The sequence below is a fragment of the Phocoena phocoena genome, chromosome 1 (genome assembly GCF_963924675.1).
Source record: "Phocoena phocoena chromosome 1, mPhoPho1.1, whole genome shotgun sequence".
NCBI lineage: Eukaryota > Metazoa > Chordata > Mammalia > Artiodactyla > Phocoenidae > Phocoena > Phocoena phocoena.
Genome location: NC_089219.1, coordinates 91,035,686 through 91,053,866, shown reverse-complemented (window position 1 = coordinate 91,053,866; position 18,181 = coordinate 91,035,686). Strand labels below are relative to the sequence as shown.

At 31.0% G+C, this 18,181-nt stretch overlaps 1 protein-coding gene across 3 annotated transcripts in view; it reads left to right on the top strand.

Moving 5' to 3' along the window:
* The window catches only part of COL11A1 (collagen type XI alpha 1 chain), a 197,819-nt gene that overhangs the window by 166,035 nt on the left and 13,603 nt on the right, over positions 1 to 18,181 (top strand). For all 3 annotated transcript variants that reach the window (XM_065881030.1, XM_065881043.1, XM_065881037.1), the window contains 6 exons: positions 311 to 364; positions 1,391 to 1,444; positions 10,484 to 10,537; positions 10,675 to 10,782; positions 11,255 to 11,308; positions 17,989 to 18,042. In XM_065881030.1, the coding sequence (XP_065737102.1) occupies positions 311 to 364; positions 1,391 to 1,444; positions 10,484 to 10,537; positions 10,675 to 10,782; positions 11,255 to 11,308; positions 17,989 to 18,042 (378 nt within the window). The remainder of the gene's footprint in view (positions 1 to 310; positions 365 to 1,390; positions 1,445 to 10,483; positions 10,538 to 10,674; positions 10,783 to 11,254; positions 11,309 to 17,988; positions 18,043 to 18,181) is intronic.

Here is an 18,181-nt window from a genome sequence, read left to right as displayed (position 1 = left end):
TCAAACTGCACCATATTTGTTCATGGTTAAAGGATGCACTGTCTTTCTATACTAATTACATCCTCCCCTTTCCTTATATTAAGAGCATACTATATTTTAAGTTTGATATCATAGCAATTTCATATATTTTATGGAAAGAGAGATACCATAATCCTTAAAAAAAACAACTGAAAGAATATAATAATACTTTTATTTGTTTATCTGGTAATAATTTTTCTCAAAGACTAAGATGATACATCATATCTTTTTTTTCTGATAAAATTAATTAATAGTGAGAAATACTGGGTTCATTTTCTATTGCCCATTATAGGGTCAGGATGGTGTTGGTGGTGACAAGGGTGAAGATGGAGATCCTGGACAACCGGTAAGTAAGCACACTATTTTTATTCAATCTTTGCATAGTCTCAAGCTATTTTAAATAAATAATCAGAAATAATTATACTTCCAAATGCATAGCTATGTGTGTACACATTCAGGTATATTTGAATTCCAGTTTAAAGTCAGTCTTACATGGAACAGTTCTTACTTGATGTGATTTAAGAAATATAAGCAAAGCCTTCATAATAAAAACTGTAGTCATATCATACTAGTGATTTTGTCATATATTACATTGAACTATCTCTCCAACTGTGTTAAGTGGAAAGTCATTTTAAAAACACAAATAAAGATTAAATGAAGAAAACTAGGTTATCAGCCTATTATTAGCATGAATTACTTCAATTACTAACCAGAATGAACTCAGCATTTTTGCACTCATGTTTTATTTTTAATTTGGGAAATGCAGTAGGGGGCTTTGACTACATAAGGTTATTTAGGGAGGAAGTAAAGGAGGGCACTAACTTAAGTAGGAGTCAAAGACAAACTGCACTCTTAACATAACTTTGTCTCTAGAGCCATACCCACTGGATACTTGGAGTCAAAGAGATACAGACTTATTCTGTGTAGATAAGAATTGTGGGTCATATCCCAGCATGTTGCGTGCTCCTTGGAATAAAAATGCTAGTGTTGCACAAGATGAAATTTGAGGTAATAGATTTATGGTTCACAGTTGTATGTGATATACATAGAATTATTAACCATATAATTCTATTAATTAGTACATCTATTGGATGCTTGTCAGATATAAATTAGCACTTAAAAAAAAGTTTTAAATAGAAGGAATTCGATTCACTTTTTTCCAGCTGTGAAGAAGTTTTCCATATGAATTTACCAGCTCGAATTATAGATATCTGGAGGAAGTTTAGGTATCTGAAATAGGGCTAAGATTTTCCAGGAAAGATAGATGTGGAGAAATGAAGAAAGCAGGTTGGCTTCAGTCCAGAGTTTGAACAGTGCTGGGAGCCATAAAATAATACCCAATTGCTTAAAAGGTATTTTTCACATTTTTTAGGGTCCTCCTGGCCCATCTGGTGAGGCTGGCCCACCAGGTCCTCCTGGAAAGAGAGTAAGTTTTTTTAAATTCTTTATTTGAAACACCAACTCATTATCTATTGTGTGTATAAATTTATATTATATTTGTAAGCTGTAGGCAGCGCATTATAATGGTGCTGAGAAACATATGTCCTAGAGAGTGATTTCTTAAATTTGTCAAAATACTCATTAAAGTAGAATCCAATTTAATTGACAGGTTTAATCTGTCACAATGAAAAATAGTTTCCCACTTCTCTGCACTTAGGTCTCCTCTGTACAAATGCCATAGGCTCTTATAAAAGACTCTGCTGATACCCTGAATTTCAGCTCATGGTATCCTACAGGGAGATGAGTTGTCCAAACTCCAGTGCTTGTTGAAAACGTTATAGAAACTTGCATACAGTATCAGTAGAACGAGCTCAGGAATCAGCATATAATGTTAGATTGCTTTACACTGTCAAACAACTCTGATAGGATTTTAAGAAAGAGGTATAGTAAAATATAAAGGTCTTGTTCAAAATATTGGCTACAGTGGACCCTAGGAGATTTGCTTTACTGCCTTTTTCCCACTATTATACTGTTTTTATAATAAAACAATCCTGTTGACCTGCCTCTTGCAGCACTTCTATTAATACACAGTGTTCTCCTGAACCTCTAGTCTATTTTCCAACCTATCCATGAACAAAATATTTGGTCAAAATTAAAATATATTTCTTAAGCTCATTTCCCTTTCAGTAATCCAAAGACACAGAGCAATTGGGGCCACTCTGGTTTTCTAATGGTAGCTTTATCTTAGGAGAATTTTCACACTACACATCTTCCTATACACAGAGTGTGACAGGTTTTAATTCTATCTCTCAGGACATAAGTTGAGTCAACATTTACAAGCAAACATTTCTCTTTGCTGGAAATGAACTTAGTTTATAGTAAATATTTTCTCTGAATACAATTTTCTTCTCACTGACCCAAGTGCCTTTTTTACCTTTCTCCTCCTCTTCCTCTTTCTCATTATTATTATTTTGTTTGTTTTCTTTTTGTCAGCAGCCCAAAAGCATAATCTTGATAGAAAAAGAAATATATCCCAAAACAACCATTGGGCAGTTATTCTTAGAAAGTAATTACAAAGTGTAACATGATGTTGAGCTCTGTTGCCTGTTTTTGCCTATCGTCTGAATGTTCTTAAAACTTTCCAAATGGATGAATATCTGTTCTATTACTTCAGACCTTTCAGAAGAATACTTATATAAAATATCTTTGAAAATTGGTAGAAATCTTTCCTGAGAAAACAGGAAATCATTTTTTTTCTTTCTCCCAGTCAAATGATGGAAGGCTATTTAATGCAGTGGTTAGTAAGTCAGTGAAGTCACACTACCTGACTTAACCCAGCTCTACCATTTATTACCTGTATTTCCTTAGGCAAGTTACTTATATTGCTTCTCAGGGAGGGCCTACTATACCTAGGATTTATAAGATAACTCATAAAGAACAAAAATAATATGTATTCACATAATAATGTTAGTGTGTTAGCCTTTAGTTATGAAACAGTTATTGAATAGTTATAATAAGCACAAAATTATCTTATATAGGTATAGGTTATTATGCTTTTGATGCAGAGGGAATTATACCTTCCTTCAAATTATAACTACTGGAAAAGGAGGGACTATATAAAAATATATTTTGAATATTTTATTAACATCCATTGGCAGCTTCTCAGCTCATTCCATTATCCAAAGCAAATTCTCAGCAAGTGCTATATAGTTCAGTTTTATTTTAAAATATGTTAAAACAGATTGTTCACTTACAATCTTTGATAAGTTCAACTAAGTACGATTTGCTATGTGGGATGTATTCTTTTAATATGTGACAGAGTTAGGGAATGAATTAATTTCTTTAGCGAGACAGTAGTGGATCATGTGGCTTACTCATTTTGAAAACTGAATGATTTTGAAATTAAAAAAATAAATAAATATAAACAATTTACTAGCATCAAACAGTAGAGAAATACCAACAAAAGGCATGAAAAGGTGTTTTACACAAATGTTCCACAAACACGTAAAAGGATGTGTAGAAGTTAGGGAAACGTGTTAAAAATGACGTAGAGATGCCACTTACATCTATAAATTGATGAAAATTTAAGTCTGACAAACCAAATGTTGGAAACGATGTTTTTCAAAAAGAAAATAATGGGGATTATCATAAACAGCTATTGTGAGCTAACTGGTACAACTACTTTAGGAATTGTTCATTATTACCTAGCAGAATTTAACAATGAACTTTCCCTACTATCTCATAATTCCATACCTAGGTACATGCTCTGGATGATATCTTATACATCTTTACCAAGATACACATATAGAAAAAATAAGTGTACTGAGATAGGCATAAACTGAAATTTTGTTTGGCAATGAAAATATTGTATTGCAGATGTGTGAATCAACAAAGATGAATCTCAAACACTTGATGTTAAGAAGAAAATATATGTAGTGTTGAGCTGGAGAAGATATATAATCTCATTTATATAATATGTAAAAAAATAAAAACGTTGTTTAGCATTCAAACATAAGTGGTAAAAGTGATTAAATAAATAAAGGCAATGATTCATTAAATTCAGAATGGTAGTTATTTCTCTGGGAGAAAGAGGGTTACAGTAGTTGCAAGTGACATTTAGGAAGTTATACATTTTTATGCTGAGACTCTTAGATATTAAAGTAATTAACTGATACATTCCCTGTATCATCCTTTTCATTATTAGAAAATTCTATAGTGGAGTGCTGCCTTTCTGATTTTTGATGAGATTAGTTAAAAATAATCTCATCAAAAATTTTAGAGATGTTCTAGCCTCCCATTTAAAAAAACAATTTTTACGAATATAATACGCTATTTTTATTCCGCTCTAGTCATTTTGAAACAAAATTAGAAGACTTTGTATCTATGAATTTTTAATGATATGAGATTGTGATGACTATGCATGGCTTATAAAGCTATTTACATCCATTTTGATTTAGCAGAAGAATCAACCTTAGGTCAGCCCAACTGAACAGTATTATGCAAGTTTTCTTCTTTTAAAATGTGGCATCATTAAATCTAACCTGAACGATATTTAATGTAATGTGTTAAATTGTGTTCTGTATTAGGATTGGATAGATTGGCAGGTTTAATTGGCTTTCTCTGTTTTACACAATAATCTTTTTTCTTTAGCAGAGTAAAATATATTTTAATGCTGTAAAGATTAGTGTCAACAATCTTATTACTAAAATTATAATTTGCTCTGATTTAACAGTAGCAATTAATGCTTTCATTCTTTTGAATTACAACCAACCAAACTAGTCAAGAGTTCTACCTTAACCTAAAAAAAAAAAAAAAAAAAAAAAAAGATGGCTAAGATGAAAAAATAAAAATACAGATTATTTACTTAGGTCTTTCTCAGCCTGTAAACTGACACTCTTCATAGCTAACTATCAGCACAAACTAGTCCCGAATTTGATTCTAATGCTGTTGCATTAGAATCAAATAGACCTGGTTTCAAATTCTTGCTTTGCTACTTATAAATACAACTTAGAATAAGTTAATTTCTTTGAGACTCAGTTTTCTCATTTATAAAGTAGTCAAAATAACTAATATTCCATGCTGGAGTGAAGACTAAATTAATAAAATGTATATTTAAACCACTACATCTAATATATGGATTTACCAAGAGTTCAAAGAGTGGATGCTCTTCTTAAGGAGTTAAATACAGGTTTTGAATTATGCCATCATTTATAAACAAAACAAACATATTAAATAAAATACACAGATAAGATAAAGACATTTTCTTCTAATTTTTGAGTTATATAAATTGAGATGAACGTTTATTAGCAATAAATTCATAGTAACTTCATAATTAATTGCATTTTTGAAGTATAGAATACTGTGATTCTGTTGAGATGGATACAAATTTGTATTATTTAATTGGTGTAAGTTGATGTAAAATCATGTAGCGTAAATTGTAAAGAAATTTCCTATGAGAACTGTTGCCAAAAAACAGAGCATTAAATTCATGATGACTGCATATAATTTTAATAAAATGGATTTGACAAGCAACAGGGATTTAGAACTAGTTTGAGAGATAATGATGTGATTAAAATGAGTTAAAAGGAAGTACTTGGGAACTTTATTGTATGTCTGTGAGGTCACTTTGTTTATGCACTGGGTGAACACAAAGCTCCTGAGAGTAAAGGGATATGATGCAGAGTGAATTTTGTGAATTGTAGCTGATGAGGAGAATTCTGTCTTCACCAACCTTTGCATTCAGCCAACAGGCAGCAATGTCTTTGATGCAGGAATCAATTTAATATCACCCTTGTGGAAACAGCAAAAAACATTCCTATACAATAATTATAATATCTGATCTACACACTTATGACTTAATTGAATACAGAATTGCCTTACCATTTATTTCCCTTTAGTTCATCTAGAAAGCATAATTTTAAGTAAGCTTTGTATGTATTTTGTGGAAATTAACATTTCTTTTATCCTTTGTTTTGCTACATTGGAACAACAGAAAAGGACCAATAACAATTTTGCTATAGCATCTCATAGCAGAAGTAGCAATGAATAGAAATGTATTTTTCCTTGAATGACTCTTACAAATAAATGATAATAAACCCTCCCAATAGAATATTGGTCAGAATGTTGCGAGTGGCAGTGATACTGAGAAACAACATTCTAACAGTTATTGAACAAGTAGGGAAATTAAGATGACATTTGTAGTACATGTACATTCTCTCATGCATTTTAATACTTGAGAATAAATGTATATTTCCTTGAGGCACTAGAAGATTGTACAGCTTATATCAGTAAGCCATGGAATTTTAATACTCAGGTTATCATAGCGGTTTGAAACCAAGAACTAGTTCAAAGCCCTTTTACTGAAAAAAAAATCTAGAGATGATTTAAAAAAAGATTTAAAAAATCTTAAAAAAAGATTTAAACCTAACCTGAAAATGCATATATTAAATGGAATTTTAAGGAGTCCCATCTCATTTGCCAAAGGAAAATTTACAATAAAAATTAAAACAATAACTAATATTATTAAGTAATAGAAATACAAAGGAAGCTTTAACCTACTATATATGCCCATATATACCATATATGTATTCTTTCCATCCCTATGCCTTTATGCATGAATGTGGGTGGTCAGATTAGAAGGAAACATCCCTCCCATATCTCCCCACACTAAGATTAAGATCAGATATTAGGTTCTTAGGAAAGCTTTCCCTACTGCCTAACTAGATCAGTGTACTTATTTTGTACACCTACTTCATCTTTGTGTGTTTTACAATGTACTGTATTTGTTAATTTTGTTGTCTGCCTTCATAACTAAACTTTGTGAACTCCTTAGGGTTTCACTTTTTTTTTTTTTTTTTTTGTATTCTCCATGCACAGCACATTTCTGGCATATAAGGAAGACTTAACTATTTGCAACATGTATGGAAGAATGGGTAAATTGTAGAATAATATTATAAAATGTGAATAGTGGAGAGAGGATTATACTGTGTATTTTATATAAAGTATATTTCTCATAGCAAGGAAAATCTCATGTAACAGTGATTACTGGTGGAAAATTAACCAAGGCTTATTTTATTTTCATGTTTTGCAAGGCATTTTCCAATCAGAACACTCATTACTTCATGATAGTACAGGAAGTAATTCACTATATTAAGTCCTTGCCTCTCTGCTTATGCAGATATATGAGAAAGAAATGACTAAAACAAGAATTTGTCCATAGGCGTTGTTTAGTTTTTTTTAAAGGGAACTTCCTATTCTCTTAAAAAAAATTGTGTCACCTGTTTTCATCCTGTTTTTCTTAAAAAAATCTGTGCCATCTGGAAAAAATATAAGGAATAAATGAAAATGGGAAAAATGAGATAAAGAACAGAGTAAAACCATTTAATGTGGATTTCCAGCATGATAAACATCAGGCATTCATTCAAAGAGGGAAGAAATCCTTTTGTGATGAAGAAACTTTTTATTGAATTACAATTTTGTGGCCATGTTATAGTTTACTTGTGTTTAATTCTCTAGGCTTTTCAAACTCAGATTTTCTTTTCTCCCTTGCAGTAAAAGCAATATTTTTATTACATTTTAGACAGTTGATGACTTGTTTTTCCTAAAGCTAGATATTTATAAATCTTCTCTACAATGAAGTTCATATGTGTAATTGCAATCTTGAAGTTAATACCCCATACCTTTATGTCATTTGTTTACAGAAAAATCTTCATAGAATAAAGAAAAACCCATTATTCAGTTGAATCTCATAATTTCTATTCCCCAAATTATAATCATTATGGCTGTTTTACCCAGTTTGAATAAGAATACTTTAACCATCACACCAAAAATGTATTTTTTATACATTACAAAATAATCACCACAATAAGTATAGTTACCATCTGCACACCAAAATGACTCAACTCTTTAACGCTAAGAAATATTTGAAGCTTATGCTTCTCTACAGAAATCCTCTTGCATAAATAGTATGAAATTCAACAGATACACTTAAGTTTTAATGCCTATATTATTGTTAATAAATTGTTGCTGCCTCAAGAGACTGCTTACAGGATTTATGCACTTCTTATCTTAGGGTCGAGGCACAATGAATGCCTAATATATGAAGTTATAGTGATGATATTGAGAAAATAATTACTAATGATATATTCATTGACCCTCTATGAAATAAATGAGTTCACAGAACTCTGAGTTTGATGAAGTGCCTGATACCCATTTCAAATGTGGATTTAAAAGACCATATGAAAGACTAACATGTATCCACCATTAGAATATTAATATAGCATCTGAAAGAGAGAAAGTCATCCTGTCTCTCCTTATTTTCACCAATTAACACTGTTTCTGCTACTCTCCCCAAATTCCAACCTCAATCTCAGTTGATGATTTTGAGCACAATTCATAACAAAAATTGAAGTAAACAAGTGGAAAACAAGAGAGTCTAGGGAAAAATGAAATACAATTTCCTAGAGATCATTGTTTCTTTTTTAAACTTTCTATACTTATGTCTGAACTTGTGTAGAAATTTTCAGCACAGTTAAGATTCAGATTGAATCTTAATGTTTGTTAAGTAATAATAAAAATCAATTAAGTAGTGAAATTAAATAAATATTTTATAATACAATTATAAATTTTTTATGTCTTAGAATGAATTTATTATATATATTGTGTAGCCCACCACAGTAAGAGGCCAAAAGCACTCTTATTGTATTGGACTATCAAACAAAGTGCCCTGCTTGTGTTGATCTGAGACGCCATAAGTGAAAATATCAATGACCTAGTATAATGAGTAGGAACAAAATTTAGACACAGTGGGAATTATAGCATATTTCTAACTTGAAAAATAGTTGTTTTCTTTGATACCTTGAATATTATATGTTATGTAATGTAAATGATTCCTTTCTACATGTTTATTACAAAGATTAGAAATGTCAAGTTTTATATTTCACAAATGACTAAGAGAATGTAAGAAGGAAATTTGAATGTCAGATTTCAAGATCTGACTATATATTACGGGATCGTTTAGCTGACTTTCAATTTTCTAGTTAAAACAAGTAGTTTCATACATGGAGTTCATATTTTTCAGGTGTTATAAACAGGATGTGTGGAAAAAAGTAAGTTGTTGACATGGTGTCTATAAATGTATTTTGAAAGTCAGTTTTGTTTGACCTGACTCTTAGGTTGCCAACATGGTGAAAAGTATTGGTAAAATAATAGAATTTATATAGAATAACAATATCTAATAATTTTAGTAACAATAATAAAATAACTAACATTTGTAGTGTTCTTTATGTCTCAGGTACTTTTATACACCATTTACATTTACCAACTCATTGAATTCTCATGATGATGCTGGGAGATAGCTACTGTTATAATACACATTTTGCAGAGAAGTAAACTGAATCACTCACAGGGTGTGTAACTTGCCAAAGATCACAAAGCTTGTTGATGGCAGAGCCAGGATTTGAATCCAGGAAGTCTGAATCCTGGCTTTAGGCTCTTAAGCTTCAGATTCCATTCCTGTATTTGATACTGATCTACTGGAAGTTCACGAAATATTTTTTCATGTGTTACATTATTTAAATTTAACAACAATTCTATAGCAAGAGAATTCTTATTAATAACATTTTATGGATGAAAGAACTGAAGTTCAAAAATACTAATAATTGATTAATTATTTATTAATCATTAATTATTTATTTAGCTAAATTATTTAGCTAAAACTAAAGAGAAATAGGGAGACAGATACCTCACAAAGATGGGGAAAAATATATATATATACAAAGAGCAGTATTATGAAAAGCTTTAAATATATATAATTTATATATAATAATTAGCATTTCTCCATAGCAATTCATGCAGATATACAAAAGTTATGCAAATACCAGAATATCTTAAGTTTTTGAATGACATATGGAGTGTGAAGATTTTTTCCTGCTTTTTCTCTAATACTAGGTTTTAAAAAGTCATACGATTTTTTATACCAGTTAATTATGTGAATTACACAGTTCCAGAGAATGAAAATATAATATCTGTTGACCAACAAGATTTTAAATTTTGTACTTTTCCAGTTTGAACATGATCTTATGAAAATGTATAATATATGGATCTTCTAAGATTAAGAAAGGAGCCAATCTTAAAAACACATATAATGATGGAAGTGAAATCTGAAACCTTCAATTACTTCCTAATTATACAACAAAATAAATGATATCTGAGTATTTAACACACTAAGGGTGACTGAATCATCAGCATTTCTTTAACATTTTTATCTTTATTGTTTCCTTACATTGATATGATGTGATTCTCTGTATTCTGCTCAATCTGTGCTTCATTTGTTTTTAATATTCTAACTAAAATTTGTACATAAAAAGAGTTTTGAGTTTTCTCAGTGTTTTAAACTAAATTGTATAGAAATTCACAATTTATTAGACTCTGTTACAAATTAAACTGGGGTATTTGTAAATAAGTCTTCAGTTGCATTACTTTTATATGTTATATATATATTTTAAATGCAATTTTATGTTTACAGGGTCCTCCTGGAGCTGCAGGTGCAGAAGGAAGACAGGGTGAAAAAGGTGCTAAGGTAAAATATACATAACAGGTATTATGCTTGAAAAACTCAATGTGTACGCTGGACAACATCTATTTCAGTACTTTTAATAAAATAATAAAATGTCTTTTTTCATTATTAATGCATTCACATATTTTATTTTCTAACAGGGAGAAGCAGGAGCTGAAGGTCCTCCAGGAAAAACTGGCCCAGTTGGTCCTCAGGGACCTGCCGGAAAGCCTGGTCCAGAGGGTCTTCGGGGCATCCCTGGCCCTGTGGTGAGCATCTGTGCTGAAAGATGTCATTTTGAAAATAATGTCTTATGTCTAAGAAAAATTATGAATGAAAATATTTATGTCAGCATTATTTTATAAATTGTGTGCAGTAAATATTATGTAATAAAGTCAGAGACCCTTAGAATATTTAAGTATGTCATTTATTTAATAAGTTCATGATGAAATTCTAACTTCTAAAGGTAGAATAGAAAACTAAACCCTAAGATCTCAAAGACGTATAATTTTTATACACGCATCCATCCATCCATGTGTATGTATGTATGTGCATGTAGACACATATACAGAAAGTAAAAAGACTCCAAAATTGCTTACAATATTTGTAGATGTCCTCCATGTGATGGAATTCATAGGTGATGTTTGCTTTCTTTCTTTTTCGTATTACCAAAATTAAAATAAAGAAAAAAATGTCTGCTTTTGTTAATTAAAAAAATCAATCATGTTTCTTCTTCCTTAGGGAGAACAAGGTCTCCCTGGAGCTGCAGGCCAAGATGGGCCACCTGGTCCTATGGTGAGTAGCACCTTTTTCTGCTGTTTAGAATTCCAGAAATGAAATTATTTATAAGCTAGAATTCCTGAAATTTTGTCTTATAAATTGGTTTATATTCTGTACAGTATTCAAGGAAGCGTATTATTCAGACCTAAAAAGAGAAAAGTAATCCTAACTGATAAGTTATTTGGAAAATATGCCCTTGATCAGAAGATCTTTCCTTTCTTATGTCCAATGGATGAAAAAAAAATTTCCATTCTGAATAAAATGCCACTAATGGCCCAGACAGTTCTTTTCCAAATGTGGACAGTTCCCCCAAATGCATGCAATTACACTTAGTTTCCTGGCACTTCATTTAAAAGAATAACATTGGCACAGGCATACAGTGATTCTTTCACCAAATAAATTTGAGTCATATGGGCTGAAAGATAAAGCATTTACCCCCGTGAATGAAGAGAGGTATAATTGTTACAACACCAAAGCTTGGTTACTCTCATAAACTGTGTATGCAAACAACACACTTGAGCAATGCAATAAAGCATTTAGTTGACCAGCATATGGCTCATAGATAGAGTTTATTATAGGAGCCAAGGCTATTCTTGCTACAAAATTTGGGCAGAAAGTGAGAATCAAAGTCTTGCCTTTAAAATTATTGCTTACTGGGCTTCCCTGGTGGCGCAGTGGTTGAGAGTCCGCCTGCCGATGCAGGGGACACGGGTTCGTGCCCCGGTCCGGGAAGATCCCACATGCCGCGGAGCGGCTGGGCCCGTGAGCCATGGCCGCTGGGCCTGCGCGTCTGGAGCCTGTGCTCCGCGGCAGGAGAGGCCGCATTGGTGAGAGGCCCGCATACCGCAAAAAAAAAAAAAAAAAAAATTATTGCTTACTAAGTAACAGATTCTATTTCATGGTGGAGATATTTGAACTTCATTGTCCAAAATAGTAATATGTAAAGGGATTAATTAAAACAAGAACCAATACATATAGCACTATTCAAGTGTAATATTTATCGGTTTAAATAGTCAGATTTGTCCATACAGAAATTTAAATTTTACAAAATTGCCTCTTTTTATGAGTATATCAACTACCTCAGAGGTATGTATGTGCTCAGAAAGCCATCGAAACTAGGATTTGCAATCTTAATCATTCAGGAGAACTTGACCAATTCTTTTAGGAAAAATGTCACAAAAATTTCCTCTAACATTCCAGATATTTCATGTGTTACAGAGATTATTTTTTTAACTTGCACTGAAAAGTTAAAGATCACTTATTTTAATAAGTGGATAAAAGTTATCAAATTTTGAGGAGATTATCAAATCTGCACATTTCCCCATTGACATAGGAACAGGGACTTGACAAAAGTAGGATCATCAGTTCCATGTCTGCATCACTATTTAGGGAATATTCTTCTTAGATATGTTAAATTCCTAACTGTACAAAGTCATAGCCTAGGGAAAAAAAATACTTCACCTTACTATCACCCTAAAATTTGCCAAAGATTTTTTTTCTTGTTATTACATATTTTTCCAATAAGTATTCTGACCTTTCTCCAGATGAAATAAAAAGAAAGCATCAAGCTGGAGACTTCCTTCAGCTAATATTAAAAATAAAACCATCAGACATACCACCTGATTCTGGTTTGCAAAAGTTTATATTTCTGAATCTTAGGTAGATGTGGGTTTACAGAGCAAGGAGCTAAATAAACAACTCACATCCTTTTCCACAGTGAAATGGAAAGCATCAGAATTGAGCAACATGGGTGCCATTTCTTTCTCTGGCTGCTTGTTTTATCAGAGAGTACTTAGAATGCAAATCTATTGTAGCTTTTTCATACTATCAAATAGTTTGATTGTGCTGTCTAATTTTAATGAAAATGCTACTTGGTCTACAGGAGATGAGGTTTGGTGGAGAAATCATCTTCAGGATGCATTTATGGCAATTTAGTGAACTTTTCAGCTCAGCTAAGAAATACTGGTACTTATTTTAGTAGGCAATTTTGTATTAGAGTGAGAAGTAGCATATCGTGATTACTGGTTAAGGTCATCACCTCTCAACCCAAGAACCCTGGTTTCAAAAATGAGCACTACTACCTGCTTGCTGAATAAGTTTTAAGTAAGTTATTCAATTTTTTTAAGCCTTAGGTTTCTCATCTGTAAAATGAGAATTTGAATAGCATCGATCTTATAGAATATTATGAAGTTAAAATGAATTAAATGGGGATATTAATATCTTTTACCCCATGGGGTTCATATGTTAATTAGATGAGCTATGTCTAAAAAACAAAACAAACAAACAAAAGAACAACTTAGACCATTTGCTATATAAGTAACAGTTTAACAACTTTATATTAACATTTGGATTAGAAATTCTTTGGGCTAGAGTGAAACAAACACTGGTTAAAACTCTAAAGGTGATATTTGGTGTCTGACCACTCTATATGATCAACTCTGCTAGAGTTTAGATATGGTACAATATTTACTTTTTACTTCAAAATTTAGATATTTCTCATGGCAAAAATTAAACTTCTACATATGCATGAATTTTATATACAGATAAATATTCAGAATCATATGGAACTGAGAATAAAACAGTACGTGTGAAATCTAAAAGAAAGCTAAGGACAATGATGAGATTGTATAAAGAATTTTATTTGAGGATTTTTAAAGTTGAACTGCTGGGGTGTTTTTTTTTTTTAGGAAATAGCAAAAATCAGATGGGAATAAAATTGAGTGTTTTAAAGAGAACGGTAATGGTTGCTACATTCTCTCCTCTGCTGCATAGTCAAAATAAGCATGATTTAATCATTTAAAATTAATTTTTATTTTATTTTTTGAAGACACAATTAGCATCTATTTTAGTTTTAAGCTTTTATTTTGTTTTGTTTCATAATCTTTCATTTTAAGAACCTATTTGTTCCAATGTAGCTGAAAAATTGTTCAGTATTTATCTTCAATTTTACCTTACTATTATCATACATTAATTCTTTTCACATACTGATAAGTAAAATATCTGATAACATTATTTGTTAAACCATAAGTGTGTGAATAAATGGTAGGATGGGTTACTGAATTATATTTTGATTTTTTAAATGCTACATTTAACTTATCTGTAAAAAGATTTGAGATGTGTAGCATTCCATAATGATTAAGCAGGTTTAAACTACAAAGCATTTGTCTTTCACCAAATTAAACGTTATTTTACAATACTACATTCTAAATAAACAGTAGGATCTGCATTTTCTTTAAACTTCAATGCATTAGAATTTTGAGATGCATTGCAAAGCAAATATTCTGTACAGCATAATACAGCAGGGGAACATATTTGATTGTGTATTCTAGACACTTATGAATGTATCATCCCTGTTTTCCTTTTCACTTTATTACTTATGAATTATGTATTTCCGTAGGGTTTTTCAATTTACAATATCCTAAGAGGAAATAGAAAATATGTATACCTGAAATAATATTTTTATATGCAGAGTTGATATTTTTGATATGGTCCAGGTTCAGAGGGTTATTTATAACTGCTGTCAACATCATAGCTTTACCAATTTCTATTTCTAACTGATGAAAATGATAATAAACTGATTTCACTTGGCTAATGCCTCCTTAGATATAGTTCACAATTTTATGAGATTATTAGCTTAGAGGAATTAACACTCTTTTCCTTTAACTCCTTCCTGAATAATATTTATAGAAATGATTTTAAATGCATTACAAACACAAAAAATGTCTAGTATGTTTCCCATTACCCCCGAGCAATTAGAATCCACATTATTTCTTCTTTTTTGCCATTTTAGCTTTTACTATTAGAATGTGATGCAAATAACAATAATTTACATTACACTTCACTATATGCAGTACTTTTGTAAGCCTGGTTTTTCTTCCATTATCACGATTCTCTGACACAGTTATTATTAGAACACCTTTATAAATAAAGCTCTGAGATAAAAAGGAACAGATCCAAGATTACCCAACTAATGAGTGGTAGACCTGAGACGCTGAATGAAACAGTATTTGGAATATTGATGCCCAGCAAATGACATTCCTATTAGTTCTCCCACTTAACAGCAAAATTTCTGTAAAGTGTATCACATACCAGAAAGAGTTTGAATGTAAAATAAGAAGTAAGGAAAGAAAAAAAATCTGCCCTCTTTAATAGTTTTGTGTTTTCAATCTAAAGAATGTATTTACTTTTAACTGACATATGTCAATTTTAACCAATATTTTTAAATGGTTTTTGCTACTGGTACAGGTATATGTTTCTTTCATGCAATTACATATTTATTAGAACTATCTTTTCATGCTTTTTTATGCCCACTTGTTCTAACATATAGAATGTTTGGCATCTATCCTGATGGTCACATGACCTCAAGGAATTATTTTATTATTTCTATTACTCATTTATATTATTCCTTTAAAATTGTGCTATCAGACAGCATTATTTTCCTAACCAATAATTCACCAAACCTTTCTGATGAGATGAGAAAAAGTAGGTGAAAAATATACTTACTTAATTTTAAAATTATTAAACAAATAATACTAAATAGGTAATGTTTTTATTTTAAAATAAATGGCATCCTTTATGTTGTTCTGATTTTCATATTGATTTAACAGATATGGGACTTAATGCCACAGAGCCATGTTTCTCAGACCTTAATGAGTAACAAACCTGTGAAACAGATTTCTGATCTGTAACTCCAGAATTTCAGATTCAGTTAGTCTGGATGATGCCTATGAATTTGCTTTGCTAATATGTTCACAAATGATGCTAAGGCTGCTGGTCTGAGGATCAAACTTTGAGATCATCCACTCTGATATAGTGTTAGCAAATGAGATGAAAGTCCAGTGTTAAAACCTAGCCTTAGAATGTTCCTGAAAGTAAATTTGGTAATTTCTTTGTAGTCTCCTTTTTGTCTACAAGAGATTTAACAAAGTGACAGGATTGTTTATATTTATACAAAAGAGAATCTAAACTGAATTGATATAAACTTATATCTGAGGATTAATAATTTTCTTCTTACTAGAATATTATTAGGCACATTTACATTTAAATTGCACATAATTTCTACAAAAATAATTTATCTATTGTTAATAGAATGATGTAGGGAAATTGTTCACTTTTATATCAATACTTATAGAATTTCAAATTCATTCATGAATTAAAACAAATATGAATATTTCTGGTAACAGTCCAAAATACTATTGATACACAGGACTAACATACTAACACTATTCTTACCTTCCTCTGATATTAAGGACTTCAGTTTGAGGAGTAGACTTGAGAAACTAAGGAATGGAAAGCGCTCATCTACACAATCTCACAGTAGCCCCTTGAGACAGGAATTATAATCCTTTGTTTACAGATGAGAGAACTGAAGTTCTCTTTGGTTAGCTAATTTAAATTGCTGATAAGAGAAGCAGGCTTCTACCCCAATCTATTGTATTCTGAACCCACACTTTTAAAATTACATCATGCTTCTTGGATTAATCCATGGCTTTTAATATATTAAATTCACAAAAATGATGGGCTGAGACTCAATATGCTCTTTCACACTGAAGACTCAAAAGTGTCTAGGTAGAGGGGGAAAAAATTACTTGTGGTAGCCTTGTGGAACATACTATAGTAAAGACTAATCATATAGCTTGGTAAAAATTAAAACAATTTGATTACTAAGTGCCATGTTAAAATCATTATTAAAATTATAATTCAAATAGTTCAATTCAGTCTATATAATTCAAACTCATAGAGAAAACTCATATTTTGTCTTTGTTTCTTGATGCGGTACTTGTTGTAGGCAGTAGTGACTCATGTGTGGTGGTATTATCTGGGCCCTGTTTTCATCAGTCACAATCTTATAAACCATCTGTCAGTTACATTTTTTCTGACTGAATCTGTTGCCTGCATAGCAACTTGTTGTAATTTCAGAATAAGGATCTTATTTTGTGTTGCCTTCAATTTGGAGTACACTAGTTTTTATATTTAGAAGTCTGTTTAAAAGTCATCATTATGAATATTTTCATGAGTAGGGACCAAGACTAAGAGTTAGTTGCTAAAATCATGCCATAATTTTCATTAAAATATAATTTAGCCTAAATGGATAAATGCCTTATCCTTGGAATATAAAAAGGATTAAATAATTAAAATACAGGTCCAATAATATGAGAAAAGTAAATTATCTTATCTTTACATTTACAAATCATTTAGTTAAGAGATTCAATTCAGAAATTACAGCTAAAAATAGTATCTTGGGAGTTTATTTAGGAAAAATGATTAACAATGGTCAGTTGACGGCCAAAAGTTTATTGAGCTTTTTTCCTTTAAATTTTACTGGAAATATTGTAACCTTTGAATGTGTTTAACAGACAAATATTCAATTAAATGAATGTATAACTTGGAAACCTCTTCTTCTAAAATTAGTGTAATTAAAAATGCATCTTTTCTTTCAACTGAAAAACCATATAAATCATGCCCTATTTCTAACTTCATATTTATTTAATCAAACTTATCAATATTATGTTTTATTATTATGGTTAACTATCAAACTGTAGAGTTTTAAACACATAAAATTATTTAGAATCCTGAAAAATAAACAGTGGTCATTATTAATTTTGAACCCTATCATACTATCGAAACCAACTTGCCCAGTGGATAATAATATGATTCTCTAATTTGTAACTACTCTATGTATGTTTATTATTTAGGGACCTCCTGGCTTACCTGGTCTCAAAGGTGACCCTGGCTCCAAGGGTGAGAAGGTGAGAATAAAAGAATGTGTTATTACAATGTTGATTTCTTAATAGCAGAGACAATAATGTTGCAGACTAATATCACTCAAAAGGAAATTTCAAGGAATACCTTTATCATCCTAACCAAGGAAAAAGTTATCAGTCCTTA